This window comes from Podarcis muralis, chromosome 13 (assembly GCF_964188315.1).
Source record: "Podarcis muralis chromosome 13, rPodMur119.hap1.1, whole genome shotgun sequence".
Classification (NCBI taxonomy): domain Eukaryota; kingdom Metazoa; phylum Chordata; class Lepidosauria; order Squamata; family Lacertidae; genus Podarcis; species Podarcis muralis.
This window is the reverse complement of record NC_135667.1, coordinates 52,423,726-52,449,284: the sequence shown is the minus strand read 5'-3', so window position 1 is coordinate 52,449,284 and position 25,559 is coordinate 52,423,726. Positions and strand designations below refer to the sequence as shown.

General features: G+C 42.3%; 1 protein-coding gene across 2 annotated transcripts in view; it reads left to right on the top strand.

The window, feature by feature from the left end:
* The window catches only part of TECRL (trans-2,3-enoyl-CoA reductase like), a 34,797-nt gene that overhangs the window by 5,644 nt on the left and 3,594 nt on the right, over positions 1–25,559 (top strand). Inside the window, exons 3-11 of one of the 2 annotated variants that reach the window (XM_077917592.1) lie at positions 1,648–1,692; positions 3,417–3,520; positions 9,774–9,889; positions 12,224–12,329; positions 18,405–18,477; positions 21,033–21,076; positions 22,342–22,399; positions 24,396–24,481; positions 24,637–24,730. In XM_077917592.1, coding sequence (XP_077773718.1) covers positions 1,648–1,692; positions 3,417–3,520; positions 9,774–9,889; positions 12,224–12,329; positions 18,405–18,477; positions 21,033–21,076; positions 22,342–22,399; positions 24,396–24,481; positions 24,637–24,693 — 689 coding nt within the window. In that variant the 3' untranslated portion in view covers positions 24,694–24,730. Of the gene's footprint in view, positions 1–1,647; positions 1,693–3,416; positions 3,521–9,773; positions 9,890–12,223; positions 12,330–18,404; positions 18,478–21,032; positions 21,077–22,341; positions 22,400–24,395; positions 24,482–24,636; positions 24,731–25,559 lie in introns of those variants that run through there. The other variant, XM_077917591.1, reaches the window with a different exon arrangement.

Genomic DNA, 25,559 nt, shown 5'->3' with positions numbered 1-25,559 from the left:
ATCCAGCGGATTCATGGAATAGCCCATAATATCTTCTGCTGTATTCACCAGCCTCTGTAGGCACTTCCTATCAGTTGATGTCAAACCAGCGTACCACACCGTGATGCAGTATGAAAGGACACTTTCTATTGTGTAGAAGGAGATCATCAAATGTTGATTGACATCGTTCTTTCGCAATACTCTGAGGAGATGGAGTATATATTTGTACTTCTTTAAACATATGGGTTTCCTCAAGCCTGTTGACATCTCGTCTTGTGTTTTGGCTATGTAAGGATTAACACTCAGAGAACCGAAGCCACAATTAGGATTATACATGGGGCCTGCAACAAAATGTTACAGTAAGGAGCTTCTTCTGTTCAGGGATTCAGCTAGTCACTATATCCATCCACACAGCCCTATCCCAGATTCCCTGCCTGAATTCCTTCTTAAATGAGCATGCTTAGTTGGAAGGGGGACTTCCCCTTGGAGAGGTGTTTATTATTATTATTGCTAAAGCGCTAAAGCGCTAAAGCTCTCTCTCTCTCTCTCTCTCTCTCTCTCTCTCTCTGTATTTCTGCAAACCTGAGATTTTCCTCCAGCCTGCTGAGAACACAATGTCAGTTAGATCTTCTCTGTTTATATACTTGTTGACATTCTCAAAGAACTCTAAATCTTATGGGAGACAGTACTTACCCTTGCAGAAGCTATGCTGGTTCTGCTTCAGCAAGACTTGTTTTTCTATATGCTTGGTAATTACATATTTGACAAAGCTTTCCACCAGGTTCCATGGGACAGATGTTAAGCTAACCAGCCTGTAATTTTCAGCATCCTCCCACATAGCCAAACCAAAGTAGCCTCAGTATATAAATAGGTGTGTATTTCATCCTTACCCCGTCAGTTAAAATTGGTTGAGGTCAATCAACTAAATTTTTAGTTGGTTAATCTACCAATTTATAAGCTAGAACTCCTAGCTATTAAAATACTAAATGAATTTGTTGTATTCCTTTGCAGCGGGGCTGGATAATTTCTGGGGAGAAAACAAGTATGTTTTCCTTTTGCATTCACATCTAAACTCCCTGGTGTCTTGTTCATATTTTTTTCATATTTTATAAACTTTTAACAGTGACAGTACTTCAGTTCCTCTACCACAAGCAGCACAAATTTTAACAGCGCTGTCCAGCCAAAGTGAAGCAAGCTCCCAATATATATATTTATTTTCAGACAGAAGGTCTTCTAGGTGGTATAGCTCCTTTCCAGGAGCATTTTCCAGTCTGGGGGAGAATGAAACACAGGGTTGTCAAAATGATACTGTTATCTCTCTGCAGTTACACCGAAGTGTTCTTGAGAATTCTCAGACACTTGATTCCCATTCACCTTAAATGACATTTATGATGACCTTTGCTATTTAAGGCATGGGCAGCCTAGACACCAAAATTGATGCATTTCACGTTCACAGAAAATATGTGCCCTGGTTGATATGAAAGACACATAAAGTAGGGGATTTAAATATATTTCTATTAGGTTAGCTGAGGTCTTTAAATCTCTACTCTGTTTTTGCACTGTGCTCTCATTTGTTGCCAGACTGTTCTTTCTAAGAGCAACCTTCTTATTCTTTTTTTAAAAAATGTTTCGGAGTGAAAGGTACATTTTTCACTTATTCGAATGCAGGTCCCCAGTGGTCGCCATCTCGCATAGGCCTGCGACTTGAACGCAGTAAGTACTCGTTTTTCTGCCAAGGTACTCCCCAGGTGGGTTTTCCAAACTTGGGTCTCCAGCTGCTTTTGGACTACAACTCCCATCATCCATAGCTAGCAGGACCAGTGGTCATGGATGATGGGGACTGTAGTCCTCAAACAGCTATAGGCCCAAGTTTGAGAAGACCTGCTGTAGAGCTTGTTTTCTGAATGAATTTCCACGTGAGAATGAGCTTCCCAATGCTTATAATATGGATAGACAAACCAAGAAATAAATGTTTTGCTATACTGACTGTGCCAGTTTAGATTCCCCCCAATATTTTCACAGATTTGCAAATGTGAAGATTGTCTTATATTTTATGTATGCATTGCCATCTTCAGTTGCTAGTCTTGCCAGAAGATCCTTGGGAAGTGAAGAAAGGGTGGTAGCCCCAAAGGTCAACTTCCTCTCTGACCAGCATGAACATGGTGTGTGTTGCTAACACTGATCCATCTTTGTTGTTCTGTTCCTTTCATGCTGGCAAGAAAGGAGATTGCTTGCCTGTCCTCCTTACCGGCTAGAACAGGGGTCCCCAAACTAAGGCCCGCCGCCTGGATAAGGACTGAGGGACTCGTTTATCTGGCCCGCGGTGACACCCGCTGCCGACGCCCACTCTTACTGGTGCTGCGCTGTGCGGCTGCCACTTACAGGTCGGAAGAGACCAGAAATAGCTTGTGTGTATGTGCAAGCATTATCTGCGCATGTGCAAGCATTATTTCCAGTGCACATCCAGGTCGGAGGAGGCCCGTACACATGCGCACAAGCTATTTCCGGTGCTCCTCTAACCCAGAAGCATGCCGGAAATAACATGTGCGCACACGTATGGGCACGCGCTCACCCACCCTCTGGCCCGCCATGTGATCGGTGCTGGAGACACCGGCCCGAGATGTGGTAAGTTTGCTGACTCCTGGGCTAGAAGCGTGAATTTGAGCCATGAGGAACTCACCCTTTGCAAGTCCACCATTTGAGCACCATGAGCAAATAAATAAGACCTGGGACAATGTTCTCATGCTGCATTCTTAAATCAATGTCAAGTGATTTCTCTGCGAAGGTATGGCATCAAATGCTGACCACGTAATGTTTGGTCACTGTGGTATATACAGTGGTACCTCGCAAGACGAATGCCTCGCAAGACGGAAAACTCGCAAGACGAAAGGGTTTTTGGTTTTTTGAGTTGCTTCGCAAGACGACTTTCCCTATGGGCTTGCTTCGCAAGACGGAAACGTCTTGCAAGTTTGTTTCCTTTTTCTTAAAACCGTTAATACAGTTGCGACTTGACTTCGAGGAGCAACTCATAGCACGTGGTGTGGTAGCCTTTTTTGAGGTTTTTGAAGACTTTGGTGATTTTTGAAGCTTTTCCAAAACTTTTCCGAAACCGTGCTTCGCAAGACGAAAAAACCGCAAGACGAAAAAACTCGCGGAACGAATTAATTTCGTCTTGCGAGGCACCACTGTACTCCAGTGACTTGTCCTGTAGCTGTTGCAGACTTGGTGTAATATTGCGCTCCCATTCAAAAGTGATTTGTGGACTGGCAGGAAGCAAATGTGGTATGAGGCCATTTGAACGCTACCTAAACAGATTTGCCATTTCAGTGGCTATCTGTTAGTCGGACATCTCATGGAATTGGGCCAAGCAGGTAACACATAAGCAGTGTTTGAGTTCAGACCGCATGCCACCTCCTTCTGTTTCTTTGTTATCATAGATGGGTCTTACTTGAGAGACTCTGTCAACATAAAGGCCCTTGCAGCTTCTTCTATCATTACGCTGTATTTCACGGACATGGGTCAGCAAGTCACCTGGACAACAGTAAGTTTAACTTTTGGTAAAGTTCACACGGCAAAGTTGTGCATTAGCTTGAGAGGTGCTTCTTGCTTTGTTGGTTTTTATCATTTTCTTTTTTAATATAATTTTTATTTATTTTCCATTTAATGCTGTACATTCACATCATCATTGTCCACTATACGACCCTGGTTCTTTGGCGCCTATTGACTTCCTTCCCTCCCACCTCATGGCTTTCGAAATTAATCTTTATATCATTGCAATTTATGTGTTTTCCAATTGTAATTAGACTTATTACAGAATGTCTCAGACTTTAAATAAATATAGAAAGATAGAAAATTTATCATTACAAGTCATCGTACAACCCTGCCAGTGATGTTAATTGCCTATAACAGTCTTTCAAGTATGGTATAAATTTACTCCAATCCTTTTGGAGTACTTGATCATGCTGGTTTTGGATTTTTCCTGTTAGCTTCACCAGTTCTGCAAAGTCTATTATCTTCATCTGCCACTCTTCTTTCGTTGGTACTTCTTGCTGTTTCCATTTTTTGGGCTAAAAGAATTCTTGTAGAGGTTGTTACATACATAAACAGTCTTTTAACTTCCCTTGGTATCTCGTCACCCACTATACCCAGTAAAAAGGCTTCTGGTTTTTTAATAAAAGTATTTTTAAACATTTTCTTTAACTCATTATATATCATTTCCCAGAAATCCTTTACCTCTTTACATCTCCACTACATGTGGTAAAAGATACCTTCCCTTTCTTTACATTTCCAGCACTGATTAGTTCTTGTCTTGTACATTTTAGCCAATTTAGCTGGTGTTAAATACCATTTGTACATCATTTTCATAACATTTTCTTTAGGTGCACTGCATGCAGTAAAATTAATACCTTCCTTCCACAACCTGTCTTTATCATTTTCTAATGAAACTTCCACAAGTGCTTCCACCATGCTAGGCCATATTGTACATCCCTGGAGCTCATTTGGACAGAGCTTTTGGTAGATTGGAACTGGCTTATCAAAAGAACCCATAATAGCTAAAAGCCTGGCTACAAGTCAAGAAGCACCTGTTTCAAATTTCAACTCTGCAATGACCTTACTAGGCAACTCACTTTCCCTCCGCAATATGGGGAGAATTCTACTGCTCTTCCTTATAAGGTTGTGAGGATTACAGCAATACTCTCTTTCATGCTGCCTTTTGAATATACAAAAGTACAATATAAATACAACTTGTTCCACCTCATATTCAGTGCATGCAGCACAGTCCCTGGTCTGCTGCAGCTCAGCCGCTGCAAAAAGCTACATGATTCATTTCTGTCCACCATGGTGAAACATTATATAATTAATTGCATTATTCCACACCATTTCAGTGCAGAGGAAACATAATGCAAATTGGAAAAAGAACATCTTCAGTTATGTATCATTGCGCATCATTCTCAGACTGAAAGCAACAGCAAATGCCAATCGTATTTGCTGGATTAATTCCCATTCCAAACATGGGCATAGCTGTCAACTTTTCCCTTTTCTTGCGAGGAATCCTATTCAGAATAAGGGGATTTCCCTTTAAAAAAGGGAAATGTTGACAGCTATGAACATGGGACAAATAAGTGACCACCAGCAATTTTCTGCTGCCATTTTCATTGGAATTCTCTGACATCCTTGATGTGAGAAATGCAAATTTGGTCAGTTCATGGAAAAATACAGTACACCCTACAACTTATCTAGCTACCACCCAGGATGTAAAAATTGGTATATGACACACATGGTAAGAAGCTTTCAAACAGTACTCCTACCATGTTGAGCTGTACCATGCTGAAAAGGTATTTGTTGGTTTGAATGCAGAGCTTTCATGCTTAAACTGACAAATGGAAGAAGCCACATTAGCCTTGCTAATGTGCATAGATATTACTAGTCTGTGAAAAAAATTACTGGCCCATTTGTTTCGTGTATCTATGTGGCTCAATAGCCTGGAAGGAAATGGAAAAAAAATAACTGTTTACAAATGCTTCCTAGCCAGGTCACCCAGACCAGTTGATCAATTTTTTTATCACCAACAGTATCACCAAGTAGCATGTGCATCACCAAGTAGCAAGAGGAGAGATTCTATAAGAAAGGTGAAGAAAGAGCTATTCTCGATTAGTTAACCAGAACACAGGATGTGCCTTTAATATATGGTGGTGACTCAGAAATGCTGTGTCACCACCATCACTGTAAGGTGAGTTTCTCAAATTAATGATCTAGGAAGATGATGGTCTGAATTGAAAATTCTCTCTGGCATTCATGGAATCAGGCATTAACGGAAACATCCACCCCTTCTCTTCTTCTGCCACATATAAATAGATGGCACACAGAAGCATACTAAGCATTCAGTACATTTTGTATCAGTTGGTCTGGACTCTTTTGTGAATACGCATCCTGCTCCAATTTCAGCAGGCAAGAAACTAAAGCCAGCGCTTTAGATAATCTATAGTGCAGCTGCTTTTATCATTGTTGCTACTAATTTCTCCCCTCAATGTACTCTCCTCCCCCCCAAAGTCAATAAGCAACTTTAATAGTTTTCTGTTTTTGACATCACAGTGCCTCAACTGTGCCAGCTGACTGATGACAAAGATGCCCAGTGACACTGCCAAGTTCGACTAATTCATGCTTTCTTAGAAAAAGCTAAGGAATAAACCCCACACAAGTCCCTAAGAAGGTTGGATGGCATCTTGTATGTCTCCTTCTGGCAACTCCTGAGGCCAACCTGGTGCCAAATGTATGGCTCTGCTTTCCTTTGGACCACACCAGCAAGGCTGAGAAGAGGGTCTTGTTGTCTGGGTAGCCCAGGACCTCCACACACACTGTCCAGGCTTGTGCCCCAGAAAGGTCACTTTGGTACTTCTAATGCAGCAAAAACAACACAGGAGGCAGAAATTACAAGAGTTCGACTTCACCCCCCAAAGATGTACTCTTCCATTGTATTCCAAGATAGACAGATGCCAACTGCAACAGTATGTTCTTATTGAGTATAATAGAGGGAGAAATACCCAAGAAAGCACTCAGTGTCTTTCTCTACACAACGGCACTGGCCAGAATAATTTACACTAAAAGGTGGAAGGACCAGGGCCGTCTTTACCTGGGGTGCGAGGGGTGCGAGGCACCCGGACGCCGAATTCTGGGGGGCGCCCACCGCTGAAGCAACCTAAGCTCTTAACTATCTACCTGTTATGAAATAATAAATCATTTTGATCAAGCTAGAAAAACAAAATACATATATACCTAGGTATTACCTAAATGTATACCTACTGTTTCACTAAACAACTTTCAACTTTGTGTGCTCATTTACCTAAGACTTGTCATTCACAACGGCGGCGCTTGTCATTCTCAATGGCACCGTGCACGCAAAATTAACTCTTACATCAAAATATTATGTTACGTATTGTATTGAGGTGCTATGCGGCAGCTGGGTCAGCGGCACCTTTCACACAACTGATGTTTCTCTTAAGTAGGTGCCTAAACAATACTTAGAAGTTTAAGTGTGGTGGTGTTGTATACTTAAGTATACCATATTTTTCGCCCTATAGGATGCACTTTTTCCCCTCCAAAAATGAAGGGGAAATGTGTGTGCGTCCTATGGGGCGAATGCAGGCTTCCGCTGAAGCCTGGAGAGCAAGAGGGGTCGGTGCGCACCGACCCCTCTCGCTCTCCAGGCTCCAGGAAGCTCTCCGCAAGCCTTGGGAGCCCATGGGAGATCCCATCAGGCTCCCTAGACTTGCGGATAGCAGCCTGCATCTTGAAGCCAGGGGTGTGCACAGCACGCCCCTGGCTTCGGTTCCCCGACCTGGTTTGGAGGCTGGCAACGGGGAGAAGCGCTCGGGACAAGCTCGGGGGACAGTGGGGAGGCGGAACGCTGCCATCCCACTGTCCCCTGACCTGGTTTGGAGGCTGGTGGTGGGGAGAAGCGTGCTTCTCCCCACTGCCAGCCCCACAAGCTCAGGGGACAGCAGGGAGGCGGAGCGCCGCCATCCCGCTGTTCCCCGACCTGGTTTGGGCTTCAGGCAGATATCCGCAAGGCGTGGGAGCCTGACGGGAAGTCGCACCAGTCTCCCAAGGTTTGCGGAGAGCTGCCTGTTCTGGGGTCGGGGGAAGCTCATGCTTCCCCCGACCCAGCCCCGCACCTGGGGGGGGGGGAATAATTTTTTTTCTTTATCCCCCCCCCCAAAAAAAACCCTAGGTGTGTCCTACGGGCCGGTGCGCCCTATGGGGCGAAAAATACGGTAAGTGTAAATAAATGAGCAAAAAAAGAAAAATGTTTCTTTTCCCTCCCTTCTTTTGTAAACAAGAGATGAGGCATAAGCGTGGTGTCTGACATAAGCATAATAAAAGTTAATTTGGGGGCTAAACTAAATTTGGGGGTGCTGGGCAGATCTTTGCACCCCAGCGGCGCATATGCTAAAGACTGCTCTGAAAAGGACAAAAATAGCCCTATGAAAGTAGACTGGCAGAATAAGCTAATAGAATATGTGGAATGAACCATGTTGACTGCATAAATAAAGAAATCAGGATGAATCTGCTATAGAAGAGGAGTGGGAATACTTTGGAGACTACTTAAAGAAATAACCATATAAATTTCCTAGTAGGGCCAGATACGTGAGCAGTAGTGAAAATCAGCAAAGGGGGGAGTAATCAAGGAGATGCAGCTCAACAAAGATTAAATAAGATTCCATGGAGGGGTGTGTGGGGAAGCCAAAGAGTGTAGGATAAAGGATGATAACTGTATAATGGATGTATTGTTATGTAAACTGCATCAATAAACAAACATGTTCTTACTACAGTATTTATTTTTATTTATATATTTGACAAAATTCAATTACGACTTAATCAGCAAGACCCTGTAAGCGATTTATATATAACACTACTTTTAATATTAATTAAAATAGGGATAAAATAAACTGTTTCAAACTAATTGACATGAAAATAGAAATAAATGCAGTTTTAAAACAGATATACGTCAATCCGTGGGATAGCTCAGTCAGTAGAGCATGAGACTCTCAGGGTTGAGGGTTTGAGTCCCACATTAGGCAAAAAATTCCGGCATTGTAAGGGGTTGGACGAGATGACGCTCATTGTCCCTTCCAACTTTACACTCTTGTGATTCTATATAATTCTATGTTAAAATTCCATGTTAAGACTATGTATCTGGGTAGGCTTGGCTAAACAAAAAAGGTTGTTAGCAGGCCCTGGAAACTGGAGAATTTCAAAGAGTGAAAGCAGAGGGCTGACTCCTTGTAAATATGGAATGGAAGGGACACTATTCATTCTGAATAATGTCAACACAAACTGAAGAGATTGATTGGGTACATAAGGAGTAAGGCAATGAGTAAGGAGTAAGGCCCGCTCACAGCTGCTTATACTATCAGTGGAAACAGTTGGTAACCGCCTTTAATTTTAACCTGAAGACTGCCACTTGTCCAGTTTTAATTTTAATTCGTTTGAATTAATTGTCGGATGTATCTTAATTTATTACTTGTTTTTATGCATTGTCTTACTTGTATGATGTTTGTCGCTCTGAGCTCGGCTTTGGCCGGGGAGGCCAGGATATAAATAAATTATTATTATTATTATTATTATTATTATTATTATTATTATTAACTGGTTCAAGGGCTTTATCTACTAAGAGCAACATCTTGAATTTACCCAGCTACAGTGCTGCCCCGCAAGACGAATGCCTCGCAAGACGAAAAACCCGCTAGACGAAAGGGTTTTCCGTTTTTTAGTTGCTTCGCAAGACGATTTTCCCTATGGGCTTGCTTCGCAAGACGAAAACGTCTTGCGAGTCTTGCGATTTTTTCCGCTCCCCCCCCTTTTCTAAGCTGCTAAGCTGCTAATAGCCTTTTAGCCGCTAAGCCGCTAAGCCGCTAAGCCGCTAATAGCGCTAATCCGCTAAGCCGCTAATAGGGTTGCTTCGCAAGACGAAAAAAACCGCTAGACGAAGAGACTCGCGGAACGGATTATTTTCGTCTTGCGAGGCACCACTGTATTCCCTATGAAAACTAAAGGTGAACTTAAACAGGCTTGTTGACTTTGCATGCATGCATACCTTCCAATGAAAATAGGGAGATCCCATTTAATAATAATAATAATAATAATAATAATAATAATAATAATAATAATAATAATGTTATTATTTATACCCTAGCCATTTGGCATTTGCCAGATGATATTAAGGCTGCACAGGAAAATATCACTCTATGATCCCATTAGCTTCAGGTGCCCTTTTTTCTTTCTTCTTCTTCCAGGTTTTCCTAACCGAATATACTGGGCCTCTTCTAATCTATCTGCTCTTTTACCTTCGCCTCTCAAGTATTTACGATGCAAAGGAGAGCGCAAGAAGTCTACGCCATCCTGTAGTTCAGTGAGTAAGATTGGTCTGTGCTCAAGGATGATATGATGTGATGATGCCCTCTTAGAGCAAAGACAGACAAAAATGTGAGTGAATTAAGTTTAGTGGAGGAGGTCTACCATGGTTGCATCAATCTGATTCATTCAGTGCTTTTTTTCCTGGGGGTACGCAGGGGTACGCATACCCCTCAACATTTTGTGAATCTAATGGGTAAAGGTAAAGGGACCCCTGACCATTAGGTCCAGTCGTGATCGACTCTGGGGTTGTGGCGTTCATCTCGCTTTATTGGCCGAGGGAGCCGCCGTACAGCTTCCGGGTCATGTGGCCAGCATGACTAAGCCACTTCTGGCGAACCAGAGCAGCGCACGGAAAGGCCGTTTACCTTCCCGCTGGAGCGGTACCTATTTATCTACTTGCACTTTGACGTGCTTTTGAACTTCTAGGTTGGCAGGAGCAGGGACCAAGCAACGGGAGCTCACCCCGTCGCGGGGATTCGAACCGCCGACCTTCTGATCGGCAAGTCCTAGGCTCTGTGGCTTAACCCACAGTGCCACCTGCGCCCAGAATCTAACGGGAGAAGAAACTAAAAAAAATAAAATTTTAATTTCTTCTCTAGCACGGTGAATCATCAGTTGTGTTGAAGAGCACGGGGATTTGTCAGTTCCGTTGCTGCAACCCCCGATGGCAGCCTCATTTCCTGTCAGGTGTTTCCTGAGTCTCAGACGGAATGAGAGTACCCCTAAACATTTTTTTAAAGAAGAAAAAAAGCACTGGATTCATGAATGGGTTAGCCATGTCATTCACAAACACACACACCCTACAAATCTGAATTTATTTATGAATTTTATGCTGGGTAATGTTTGTAAAGGGAACACCTGAGCTCTTAGCTTATGCAGGCTTTTTAGACACCCCCCCCCCCCACTTTTTAAACATAGGCATATAATTACAAGCAAACATCAAGCTGAAAGTAATCACAAAAGCAGTCATAAAAGCAAGAAGAATAAATTTTACAAGATAATGAAAATATATTCCATGGTGGAAAACAAGGTTCACATTTATACCAAACGTATCAAATAATGTTGAATGTTGGCAAATGAACGCATATTTAGTGGGAATGTGCCAACCATGAGATTGTTGGGTCATATAAATCATAAATGTCCCCCAAGCAGAAGCAAAGTCTGAGGGGTCCCCATCACCCATGGCAACATGTATGAATCAGTTTTTTGGAAATGGCAATGAACATGGCTTTCTATGGATCTACAGAATAACATGATGCAGCCTTCTACCCTGGAAGGATCACATAAGCCAATATGTTCCTTGTACATGCCTTACAACCCTAACACCGTAAGGGCGAACCAGACTTTACGATATGAGGTTTCTAGTGCATACTCTTTCCCTTTTAGAAAGATTCAAGGAGGGTGAGGTCTTGATTAGTGGGCTTTTTAGATCTTGAGGAATATTTAACCTATACAGTGGTACCTCTGGTTGTGAACGGGATCCGTTCCAGAGGCCCGTTTGCAACCTGAAAGGAACACAACCCGTGTCTGCGCGTCTGCGCATGTGTGGGTCACGATTCGCTGCTTCTGCGCATGCACGTGATGTCATTTTGCATGTCTGCACATGCACGGGTGGGACGCAACCTGAAAAAACGTATCATGAAGCAAACGTAACAAGAGGTATGACTGTACCAGGCATGTCCAACAGGTCGATCACCAGATACCGGTCGATCGTGGGGTGTCAGTGGTAGAAGAAGAAGAGTTTGGATTTGATATCCCACTTTATCACTCCCCTAAGGAGTCTCAAAGTGGCTAACATTCTCCTTTCCCTTCCTCCCCCACAACAAACACTCTGTGAGGTGAGTGGGGCTGAGAGACTTCAGAGAAGTGTGAATGGCCCAAGGTCACCCAGCAGCTGCATGTGGAGGAGCGGGGAAGCGAACCTGGTTCACCAGATTATGAGTCCACCACTCTTAACCACTACACCACACTGGCACACTGGTAGATTATGGTCGATCGTGAGACCGTTTGCAAAAGTCCCGCCACCCTTGTTTTGCCTCCCCTTAAAAAAAAGCTCAACAACGTTTGCTGGCAATGACAATTGGTAGATCGCCGCCAGTATTTTAATACTTTGAGTAGATTGCTGTCTCTTGGGAGTTGGACGTGCCTGACCTATACAATGCAGATTGTGGATGGCTTCCCTAAGATAACCTATTGAGTTAATGGGAGAAGCAAGCCTCTTAACCAGTTCCGGGTAGCAGGTGAGATTTAAAGATTGCTACATCAAACATTGCAATGAATTTTTTGGTTGGATTCTTTTAACCTTTACTTCCTTTTCTAATTTCTACAGCCTGGCCTGCTTCTGTCATTGTTTACACTATACCAGACATCTACTGGAGACACTCTTTGTGCATAAGATTTCGGAAGGGCACACTCCCCTGAAAAATATGATCAAGGTAATTTCCATCTGTAAACATATTGTACCGTAGAACTGATTGAAAAAAGCCACTCTGAGAACTTTGTTGCAGAGCAGCCTATACAGTAAATATTGCAGACGAATGAATGAATAAGTGAATATGTGGTACGACGAATGTCAGTCACCTGGTGGTCAGGGCAGGGTAGGAATTTTTCCGCTTGGGAAATTGGCACCAGCCATTTGGTTTTCGACAACCTAGCAGCAATCGTCACAACTTTGTAAGATTAGGCATTGGGTAAGCCTTGTCATGGGTGGCGCTGTGGGTAAAATGTGCCGCCGCGGGGATTCGAACCACCGACCATGCGATCGGCAAGTCCTAGGCGCTGAGGTTTTACCCACAGCGCCACCTGCGTCCCATAACCGATAAAGTTGTGGCCTAATTTATCCCATTAACCCAACATAGTCGTGTCTGTGCGTTTGTTTCTGGGGAAACTGTGGGGCCCGGGGCCTTGCCACACAACTCACCTGCCTGGTGTTGATGCCCTCAGGCCTCTCTCTTCTTTCCCAGTCAGTCTGCTGCCACTCCACTGCTTTAGGAACATTATCTTGGTGATGGTTACAAGAACCCCAAAAGTCAGGCCACTACTCCTATTCCCATATTACGGTTGGGAGAGATGTGTCTGAAAAAGTTGCATTTCCTTCACCAGTAACTGCAACCAGTCTCCAGACACTTATAAGAGCAGGGATTCCAGGTTGGGAGATGTTTTTCCTTTTTGGGGGGTGGGGGATGAGAATCACTAGCTTTTTCCCTTTTTTTGGTAAATTCAATATCTTTTGTGCTGGGCTCCTTTAATTTAAAAAAAAAATAGTTTTTCAGGTTTTAAAATTTTACAATCAATTATCCAACAACCAACATAAAAACATGCTTCCAGAGAATCTCCTGAATTTCCCTCCTCCCCTTTGTGGGTCCTTATATTAACCCTTTACTCCTGCATCTTTTATATCAATCCAGATCTTCTACATCTCCATTATATCCAAAATTCAACATTAATCTACAAGTGTTATTCCAATCCTACCAATGATTTTAGTTATTTACAATGGTTTTTAAGGTAAATTATGTATTTTCCCCATTCCTTATTAAAATTTTGAACTTCCAGGTTTCTGATTCTTCCAGTCATTTTTGCCATTTTGGCATAATCCATCAACTCAATCTGCCATTCTTCTTTGGTAGGGACTTTATCTTCTTCCCATCTCTGGGCCAATAATATCCATGCAGCTGTGGTCGCATACATAAATAGTCTTTTCTGCTCCCTTGGGATTTCAGCACCTAGAATTCCAAAAAGAAAAGCTTTGGGCTTTTTTTAAAAAAAAAGGGGGGGGGGAGAAAAGGTTATTTTAAACATTTTTTTCAGTTCATTGTATATCATTTCCCAATTTTTTTTACTACCTTACATGTCCACCACATATGATAAAAGGTGCCTTCCTTTTCCTTACATTTCTAGCATGTATTTGACCCTGTTTTGTACATTTTTGCTAATTTACTAGAAATACCAACAATACAATATTTTTATATAAATTTCTTTCAACATACAGCATGCTGTAAATTTCAAATCTCGATCCCATAGCTTCTCCCTTGCTGTGAATTGTATATTATAGCCAAAATCTCTCGTTCATTGTATCATTACTGATTTAACCAGTTCCTCTTTTTTATGCCAATCTAATATTAATTTGTACATTTTTGAAAACAATTTTGTTTTGTTCTCTAACAGCTCTTTTTCAAATTTAGAGGTTTCATACAAAACAATTATTTTTGTCCATCTTAAATATATCATTTAAATGATGGTATTGTAACCAGTCCATTAATAATTCTCTTATATCCTTATACCTCTTCAATTTCACTTGGTGTTCTACTTCCATTAACAATTCTTTATACATTCCCCAGTCATTTCTCATATTGTGGGTTTTTTTTAAAGATATCAGTTCCAGTGGGGAGAGCCACCATGGTGTTTTTTGTTCTAATAGACTTTTATATTTTCCCCATACTTCATAAACCAATTTTCTTAGTACATGTTTTTAAAAAGCTCTATGTACTTTAACTTTCCCATACCACAAATATGCATGCTAACTACATCTATTATCATGACCTTCAAGGTCTAAAAAAAATCAGTATTTTTTAATAATATCCATTCCCTTAGCCAGCATAGATAGGATGCCTCATAATATAATCTTAAATCCGGTAGGGAGAATCTGGCTCTGTCTTTAGAGTCTATCAGCAATTTATATTTTATTTTTGGCTTCTTCCCCTGCCAGATAAATCTGGTAATATCTTTTTGCCATTCTCTGAAGTGACCTGCATTGCTGATCAAGGGTACAGATTGGAACAAAAACAACATTTTTGGCAATACATTAATTTTAATTACCGATATCCTTCCCAATAATGATAGTTCATCCTTCCCCACACCTCTAAATTTTTCTTTATTGTATAGTTATGCTTCAAAATATTTCACTAGCTAAATTGATGCAGTGCTTGAGGCTTGTATGGTACCTTCTTGGATCCCAGATGAAGTGCCCTCTGAGAGGATGTTTTCTCCCATTAGGGTTGAGCCAGCAAAGAAAAGGAGATTCAATGCATACTCTGAGGAGTACATAGATGCCTTCATGTCCTCCTCCCATATATCCTTGCCTTCCAGCCCAGGGAGTTTCCTCCTACAATATAGGATGCACTCTAGACTACGTACCTTCCAAGGCCTCTCTTTTCACTCAGATCTAGGGACCCCTCTCCTTGGATTCTGTGCTCTGCCTTCTGCTCTTCAGCACTTCATCCCCTTTTGAGCCAGCCTGGGAGATGGAGAAAGATGCTGTATCCATTCCCCACCCAAACGAGGACTGCAAGCTTCTCAGCCTCAAAAGGTCTGCTGTGCCAGCTGTCATAGCAAGGTTGTTATGGCTTGCAGAAAAGTGACAGGTGACTTGATAAGGAGTGATATAGTGAAAGCCCAGCTCAGTAACAGTGGTAGGAGAAACAGAGTCTTCATTTTCCTCTCATCTGTAAAAGGCATAATCTTGTTCACTTTAAGAGCCTGGCGGGGTTTTGTGGCACAACAGGTGACAGCAGCGTTATCAAAGAGATTGCACATCCAACTGAATAGCTGGGATCAGCAGAGACTGAGTTGGCTGCAAAGCATTATGACATCACAATGGGGACTGTTTCTCAGCCTCTGCTGTTGCTAGGCAAACTTTAAAAGTGCATTTTCTTGAAAAGGAGAATAGTTACGGCAATTCTTGCTCCTCTGTTGAGTATTTTATCTACTTAGCAAAATTTAAATACTACCAGATTATAATAAAACTCCTGAGTGGTTTATAAAAGCACAACATTAAAATTATCAGTATGACCATTAAAAACATGTAAAAACATTAAAAAGATAATTAAAACCAACAGTACATTATTATTGTTATTATACCCCACCTTTTCCCCTGACAGGGACTCAAGGCAGTTTAAAGATTAAAACAAAAACAGCTAAAAACTTAGGGGGGAAACCAATGACTAAAAAAACAATTAAACTTGGATACAATTAAAACTGTATATATGCACATAATATATATATATTAAAAAAGGTAAAGGGACCCCTGACCATTAGGTCCAGTCGTGGCCAACTCTGGGGTTACGGCGCTCATCTCGCTTTATTGGCTGAGGGAGCCAGCGTACAGCTTCCAGGTCATGTGGCCAGCATGACTAAGCCACTGCTGGTGAACCAGAGCAGCGCAAGGAAACGCTGTTTACCTTCCTGTCAGAGTGGTACCTATTTATCTACTTACACTTTGACGTGCTTTCAAACTGCTAGGTTGGCAGGAGCAGGGACCGAGGAACAGGAGCTCACCCCGTCGTGGGGATTCGAACCGCTGACCTTCTGATCGGCAAGTCCTAGGCTCTGTGGTTTAACCCACAGTGCCACCTGCGTCCCAATATATATATTAGGACCATACAAATAATTATAATAAAAACAGCATGGTGCCTGCCCCTTCATTAAAAGCAGTGAGTTCTCAAAATCCTGGTGGAACAAGGAAGTCTTCACCTTCCATCAGAAAGACAGCAGTCTAACTTCTCTAGTGACTGAGTTTCAAAGTCTGGGAGCATCCACAGAGAAGGCCCTCTTTCACCTAAACTAAAAAACCTAAAAAGATTAAAACACATGCTAACCTTCGACGTGCTTGGGCAGCCTGTTACTAAACCAAAAGTGTAGGTGCTGCCATACTAAAATATTGATTTCTTACAAGTGTGGAACAAGTATTATGTGGCACATGTAACAGGGAAAGTTCTGGGGATCAAAGTGGTCAAGTGAGCATATATGGGGTATGGAACTTAATGGAAATTATGGGACAGAGTCTGGAATCTGAGAGTTCAGAGAGCAGCCCATACTGGAGAAGACCCCAGGGGTTTATGTCTGATATTGCTTGAGGGAGCCAAAGAAGAACAGGAAAACCTGAGGGGAATCTCAGCAGCAACGTGATGGAGTAGAGGAAAAATTCAGGGAGACTTGGGTTGAGTAAGAATAAGGCAGGTTTCCCCAACCTGGTGCCCTCCAGGTGTTGCTGGGCTACAGCTCCCAATTGGCCATGCTCGGTGGTGCTGATGACATTTGCTGTCCAAAACGTTTGGAGCACTGTAGGTTAGGGAGGACTGAACTAGTGAATAGGCAGGTGCTAGGAGTGCTCACTGGAAGGACAGATCCTGAAGCTGAGGCTCCAATACTTTGGCCACCTCATGAGAAGAGAAGACTCTCTGGAGAAAACTCTGATGTTGGGAAAGATGGAGGGCACAAGGAGAAGGGGACGACAGAGGACAAGATGGCTGGACGGTGTTCTCGAAGCTACTAATATGAGTTTGACCAAACTGCGGGAGGCAGTGGAAGACAGGAGTGCCTGGCGTGCTCTGGTCCATGGGGTCATGAAGAGTCGGACACGACTAAATGATTAAACAACAACAACATCCCTTGCTTTTTCCTGTAGGACTAATTGCAGGCATTAACAGTCATCAGCAGGTTTATCATACCCATTGAGTCAATCACCCATCTCCTACTACCCTTCTGAGAAAAACCTTACCACACCCTCCCACTATATATAAGGATCTGGTGACTTATGTTTCAATGTATCTGAAGAAGTGTGCATGACCAAACTGCGGGAGGCAGTGGAAGACAGGAGTGCCTGGCATGCTCTGGTCCATGGGGTCACAAAGAGTCGGACATGACTAAATAACTAAACAACAACAAGGAGCCAGGAGAAGACCTCTCTACTGGAAAGGACTTGTCACAAAGTCAGGGCAGCAGAGTGAGGAGGGACTACCGTGTCAGGCTTCAGGGAATCTGCTCTCCCTCCCTCATGGCAGGCTGCCAGTAACGGAAAGACAAGAAGCTCTTACCAAGGTCTTTTATTCCATATTCACACAGAGAGACGTAGAAATTTCATCTCTTGGGTAATGGCATTACTCCGAGTAATCCCCTCCCCCCCTTCCCTTCTCAGTCGTCAACAGCCCCCATCCCCCTTACGGTGTCTGCTTAGGGACAATTGCCTCTGGGCTCTCTGCTCTGCTACTTTCATTGACCATCTGGTTCTGGGAGTAGGGAGGTCTGGAATGCTCTCTAGTGATAACGTGTCAGCCAGCTGTTCCTGCTCTCCTTTTCCCATTATTTCCCAGCTTTGCCCCTCTTCTATCTCTGAGCTGTGACCCTCAGCAAACCACCATTGTAAATCTATACCAGGCTTCCTCAACCTCGGCCCTCCAGATATTTTGAGACTACAATTCCCATCAACCATGACCACTGGTCCTGCTAGCTAGGGATCATGGGAGTTGTAGGCCAAAAACATATGGAGGGCCGAGGCTGAGTAAGCCTGATCTATACTGTTCTCTTTTCGGGAAGGTTCAGGAGAAAGGGGGTGTGTGGTCTCCACAATTCCTCCTCTGATGTCCAGTCCCTGACAACCAGTTGCCAGAGCATCAGCATCCAATAAACAGATGTGTGCATCTGGTCGGGATCTGTTGTCCCCATTGTGCCAACTACTGTAGAGACAGTAGTTCATTTTGGTATATCCTTTCATTATCTCTATGTTCTCATTACAGGGTTGCACTTTTTACTGGGGGTTCACGTCTTGGCTTGCTTACTACATCAATCACCCGCAGTACACTCCTCCATGTAAGTAATGCAAAGGGCACGTGTTGCACTAGAAACCTGTCTCGAGCTACAAGAATTGGCCTATAGAGTTTGAGGCCTAGGACCCTCGTACTTATGGGACCGCCTCTCCTGGTATGTCGTGCAGAGGACCCTAAGGTCCATGAATAATAATAGCTTAAAGGTCCTGGGCTCTAAGGAAGCCAGGCTATCCTCTACCAGGGCCAGGGCTTTTTCAGTGACGGCTCCAACCTGGTGGAATGCTCTGTCCCATGAGACTAGGGCCTTGCAGGATTTGATCTCCTTCGGCAGGGCCTGTAAGACAGAGCTATTCCACCTGGCCTTCAGTTTGAATTAGCCTGATCCTCTATTCCCTTTTCCCTTTCCTCTTCTATGAAGAATCCCTTTCTGGGACCCCACATATAAATTCTTCCCTTGTCTCCTTGCTGGCCCTAGTAGGACTTGGCCAGTTAGCCCTGGTGATCATTTGATGTCTACTGACTGGGTTCTCCCCCCCCCCCCCAAAAAAAAATGACCCCCTGAATTTTTGAATTTTATTGATATTGATGCTGCATTTTATGTTATATTTTATGCTGTTTTATGCTGTTTTTAAGTCGCATTTTAATCAATGTTTTATATTTGCTGTTAGCCACCCTGAGCCCAGTTTTTAAACCAGGAAGGGTGGGGTATAAATAAATTTTATTTTTATTTTTATTTTTATCAGGGGCTGTTTTTCCTTTTTTAAAGTCAGGATTTGAGAATTCCACACCAAAACAGGATGGAAATTTCTAGCATAATATCATTTCAGATATTAGATGGGAAAGGAGGGAAGGAATGCAGAGGTCTAGCTTTAGAATCCAACCCAGTGAAGGGTCAGTAAAAAATACTGTCCCCGTGCTGAGGAGAGAATCAGAGTGGATAAAATTCCCCACTCTAGAGAATTGACAGAGGATAATTTCAGACCATATTGTAGTTGGGGTGTAACTTTCCCTCATCCCAACAAGCCCCCAAGGGTAAAATTAGTTGTGAATTAGGAGACCTTATACATGGAAATCAATATATTTTCATAAGATGCTGACAGCGCTTTCTGTCCCTTGGAGCGAAACATGCAGGAGCCATGCAGAGACATGGAGAGAGATTGCACTGATGTCTCACAAATTCTGGATTGTACCACTTTATTATAAAAGCGGGAGGCTGTTCATATGCCTTGCATATTATAGTAAACAAATACACGGGGGGGGGGGGGAGGAGGTTAAACTAGCCCCCTCTCTGACATTCTAGTTTTAAAACTAATCAGATTCTCAGTCAGATCCAGAGTGGATCCTCCTAAGATGTACTAAAGACAGTATTCCACCACAGCTTCTGAGGAAACTAGAAATGAAGAGAACTCAGCTCTGCTAAAAACTGCATTGAGTGTATACCATTGCATTCAGAGCTTTGTTGTAGCATCTCAGACTTCAGTCTCTGTCGTGGAATTGCTTGGACCCCTCTCCATTTCTTCAGTTGCATGATTGAGGAAGGAAAGTTTTGGTGAGGGTTCAAAGGCACCAAAGGTACCAAAGGCACCCCCAGGCCCTGGCATGTTAATAATAATAATAATAATAATTATTATTATTATTATTATTATTATTATTATTATTATTATTATTTATTATTATTTATACCCCACCCATCTGGGCGGCTTCCAACAAAACACTAAAATACAACAACTTATTAAACATTAAAAGCTTCCCTAAACAGGGCTGCCTTCAGATGTCTTCTAAAAGCTGGGTAGTTATTTTTCTCTTTGACATCTGGTGGGAGGGCGTTCCACAGGGCGGGGGCCACTACCAAGAAGGCCCTCTGCCTGGTTCCCTGTAACTTGGCTTCTTGCAGCGAGGGAACCGCCAGAAGGCCCTCGGCCCTGGACCTCGGTGTCCGGCCAGAACGATGGAGGTGGAGTCACTCCTTCAGGTATACTGGACCGATGCTATCACTATGGGATGCTATAGGGATGCCATCACTATGATTCAGGGTCTGAGGGACTCGATCCAATCTGGAGTCTAATTTAAATTCTGGGGTGACTGTCAGATTTCTAACAAATTAATATTTTTGCTCCAAAATAGTTTTTCTGAAATATGCAATCTGCTTTTGGAAACCTGTGGCAGTATAATAGTCTTCTCTATAAGGTGATGTAGCAATAGAAGTCTCCTAGTTAGGCAACATGTAAAATGAAGTTGGTGCCTGCCTGAGTTTGCGAGGCATTGATTCATAAGGAGAGGCACACATAAAAAAACTCCAGAGATGTCTAAAGATGAGGCTTCTAAGGAGAACAAGGCCTATTCAATATATAACAACAACAAAAAAGACTTAAGTAGACTTCACATTATATGTAAGTCTAAAGTGGAATCTAGACACATGTAAAAAAAACGTTGTGAGAATGCTTTTTTAGAAAACGTTTTGAAAAAGATATTGAATTTGCCATAGGTCACCATCGCCAGCTAGTGCCACATTTGTATAATGCACCTTACAACACACTTGAAATGTTTAATTGCAGCTGTATAGCTGAGTCCTAATTATGTTTTCATTCTGTTTTCTAGCATTTGGGAACAAGCAAGTTACTATTTCTGCCCTTGTGTTTCTGGTATGTATGGGCAGGAAGTGAGGGAGGGTAAAAAAATTGAATGTGGCGCACACACACACACACACACACACACACTTTTGCATATACTCTCCCAAGACAGGCGAACTAAGAAGGGAGACACTTTCATTAATGTCATTACAGATTTAACTTCACACATGCACATACATTATATATATATATATATATATATATATATATATATATATATATATGTGTGTGTGTGTGTGTGTGTGTGTGTGTGTATAATATATTCTTAAATTAGTTTAACTTAGAATGTAAATTTGACCTAATTCCACTTAGATTTCAGCTAAGCTAAAATCATATAACGGTACATAAAATAAAACAAAACAACAACAAACTGAAGTAAAATAAATATAGACTTCCCATCATTTCCCGATATAGTTGACATTTGTGATTTTGAATGTACTTATAATTATTACCTTACATTTAATATACTTTCTAATACTTTCTTACAACCTAGCGTACCAATTTTCCTTTATTTCTTAATATTTTATGTACACAAGGGTACATTCCAAATGAGACAATTGTGAACCTGGGCAGCAAGTCTGCCTGCAAAAAGATGACAAAGCTCTCCGTACCTTCACTATTAAAATACATCTTCCATGATTCCTCTCTGGATCAGGCCTGCACAATGTATGGCCATCAAAGCCAAATATAGTCCGCTAGTGATGGATAGCAGTGTATCCAAGACTTCGTATATCTCTTGGCTCTGCTGCCTGCCTAGGACTGTAAAAATTGTGTATGTGTGTGAAGCATCTGGCAGGGAACAAATATTGGCTGGTGGCTTGTACGTAGGCTGGGTAGTCACATATTCTTGAAAGTAAATGCCGCTGATATCTAAGGGTTATACTTCAAAGTAAATTCTCTGAGGACTGGAACATCGATTCAAGAAATGGATGAGGTCATTTGCGCAAGTCACCTTGTTGTTGATGTTACCAGGGCTCTGCGATGTGTGAGCAGTAAATTTTCCTTTCTTGATGCCCATGTTCTTTCAAATCGTGAAAGCTCTGTGTGGGTCCCCCTATCTCTCCCAGTGGGTGTGAATGGAAAATTTGTTGCGATTCTCCCTGGCTGATCTTATTTTATATTTAGCCATTCCCCTAGACTTTCTTCTCGAGGGATCTCAGAGTGGTGCATAAAGCACCTTCATCTTCCCCATCATTGTGGGGACAAGTTAAATTTATGATTCTACAGTTAAAGCCTGAAAATCTAATGCTTTTTTATTTTTGCATTTTTTTTTCCAGTTGTGTGAAGCTGGGAATCATTTTATCAATGTTGCATTAGTCCATCAAAACCAATCAGGTCTGTAGTTTGATTATAATTGCTTACCTATGATAATCCTCCTAACGTTCCGTCTGTCTGGGTTAGAAATTCAAGTGACCATATTGATGGGTGAACTTAGGTAATTTGGTATTCCGAGCAAGGACAAAATTTGGCGCCCCCTAAATATTTCCTAAAAGGGACGCGGGTGGCGCTGTGGGTTAAACCACAGAGCCTGGGACTTGCCGATCAGAAGGTCGGTAGTTCGAATCCCCGCGACGGGGTGAGCTCCCATTGCTCGGTCCCTGCTCCTGCCAACCTAGCAGTTCGGAAGCACATCAAAGTGCAAGTAAATAAATAGGTACCGTTCCAGCGGGAAGGTAAACGGCGTTTCCGTGCGCTGCTCTGGTTCGCCAGAAGTGGCTTAGTCATGCTGGCCACATGACCCGGAAGCTGTACGCCCGCTCCCTCGGCCAATAAAGCGAGATGAGCGCCGCAACCCCAGAGTCGGTCACGACTGGACCCAATGGTCAGGGGTCCCTTTACCCTTTACCTTTAAATATTTCCTATTTTTCACAATAATTCATTTGGGGGCGAGTCTGTGAACACTCATCATGTGTCCTTATCTACATATGTATACGATTACATAAGAACACTCAAAGTATGTGTGTTCCAATACAATGGCATTTAACCCTGTCATAGTTTGGCCCAGTAGAAACTTAAATTTCCAGGAAAGGGAATAGACAGCAAGCGGACAAGCCAGAGTGTAGGATACAGTGGTGCCTCGCAAGACAAAAATAATCTGTTCCGCCAGTCTCTTCGTCTAGCGGTTTTTTCGTCTTGCGAAGCAACCCTATTAGCGGCTTAGCGGATTAGCGCTATTAGCGGCTTAGCGGCTATTAAAGGCTTAGCGGCTTAGTGGCTAAAAGGCTATTAGCGGCTTAGCGGCTTAGAAAAAAGGGGGGAAGCGAAAAAAATCGCAAGACTTGCAAGACGTTTCCGTCTTGCGAAGCAAGCCCATAGGGAAAATCGTCTTGCGAAGCAACTCAAAAACGGAAAACCCTTTCGTCTAGCGGGTTTTTTGTCCTGCGAGGCATTCGTCTTGCGGGGCACCACTGTACTTGGAAACATAATTTATTACAGATGAATTGAGGAGAAATGTGATTCACTACTCATTTAAAACATAATCAGTCAAATTCATACTTTCCAAAATGGTATGTGAACCAAAACACATCTATTCTTTGAAATTTGCACCTGTCTGAATTTTGTTTTGAAGTTCTTTAACCACGCAATGTTTACAAAAAAACATTATATTAGGGGAAATTGCTTGCAAAAAAAGTAACAGCATATTAAAATGTGTTTATTCAGAGAAATTCATGCAAAAATGTTGATTGATTCTTTTTTTAATTGCAAATTGCTGCAAAATATTGACAACAGAATTTAACATTGGGACACTGAGAAACTGTGAGAGATTTGACAGGTCCCTCGATCCCTATATTCAACCAAGTTCAGCTCAAAGCAGACCCATTGAAATCAATGGATCTAAGTTAATAGTGTCTATTAATTTCAGTGGGTCTACTCTGATTTAGTATGTCTAAACCCAGAATTCCCGCGTCAGATTTGTCAAACTCTTACAGCAGCAATACAGTGTGCTGCTCTTTAGTAGGAAATACGGTATGCTAGAATTATTTTGTGGCCAGTTCCCTATGGTGGTAGTACCGCCGCACTGTTGTACATTCTGCATCTACACCATACGATTTAAAACACTTTGCAATTTGTTTTAAATAGTCCTTCCCCCCACCCACTCAAATCCTGGTAACTAAGATTGTGAATGTGAGAAGAATCTTTTTGTTAGTCCTTTCCATATCACTTGTTCTCAGGAATCCTTGGTTCAGAAGCGGTCACAGTTAAAATGTGTTTGAAGCTGATTTCTATCTGTAGTGTGGTCCGTAGACGATAGAAATTCATAGGTTGGAATTGACTTCTCATTCCTCAAACTGTTATCATGAAATATTGGTCTTTTTTCTTTTCCTTATAGGCAATAAAGGCTCTTTCCCAAGCCCATCAATCAACCCTTTCACATGGTTGTTTCTGTTTGTTTCTTGCCCAAACTATACATATGAGGTATTATTATTATTATTATTATTATTATTATTATTATTATTATTATTATTATTTTCCCCTTCTTGCCTTGCATCTGTGCCAGCTAGCTAAGCAAGTACTGTAAGTACTTTTAATTCACTTGCAGATATCTCACAGTGAGTTCTGTTTTGATCCAGGTCACTCACAGTTTCCAGAGGAGCTGTCTTCGAAAAAGGTGTTGGCTTATAAAATGAGCTTGTTTTACAAAAAATAGAAAAGGTTTATAAGCTTTGTCCTGAATCTGTTGGATGATTCAGGACAGATATAGGGAAGTACTTCTTCACACAGCATATAGGTAAACTATGGAACTCACTTCCCCCAGGGGGCCAAGGATGGCCGCCAACTTTGATGGCTTTTAATGAGAGTTAGACAAATTCATGAAGGAGAAGGCTATCAATGGCTACTAGCCAGGATGGTGTCGGGATTCACAGAATGCTGTGTGAGATGGTAAGTCTGCAGGCTTGAGTTTGCTAGCTGATGCAACTGGCTGGTGCAATCAGCCTGCAATACTTTCTATGGAAGTGCTGGGTCAGAAGGACTCAGCAGTAATGTGCTGGCAGTTGATTGGCTGTCATCGGTTTAAAAGGGAAATCTGTCCAGCAGTGAAGGTGTGGTGTAGAGGAGTGTGGTCAGAGAGAGTTAGAGGTCTTCCTATTTGCCTTAAGGTGCAGCCAGGTACTCTGTTTTTGACTGTATGAACTGCTCGTGTATTATAGCCTGTAGATATGTGTATATATAGCTCACAATAAATATACTGTACTGAAGAACCTGGAACTCTGAGCATTTCTGCTAAAGCACCGCAGAAAATTCTATACTCTGCTTCCACAGATGGAGGCAGCAAAGCTTCTGAATTCCACTTGCTTTAAACCACAGGAGAGGAAAGTGATATTGTGCTCAGGTCCTGTGTTTTGGTTTCCCACAAGCATTTGGTTGGCTACTGTAAAAACACAATGCTGTGTTAGATGGGTCATTGGCCTGGTCTAGCAAGCTCTGTTGAAGCTCTTTGGTAACATGCATGGTTTGCCTTCATAAGGCCACAGTTAATTTGTGGTCCCAGCAA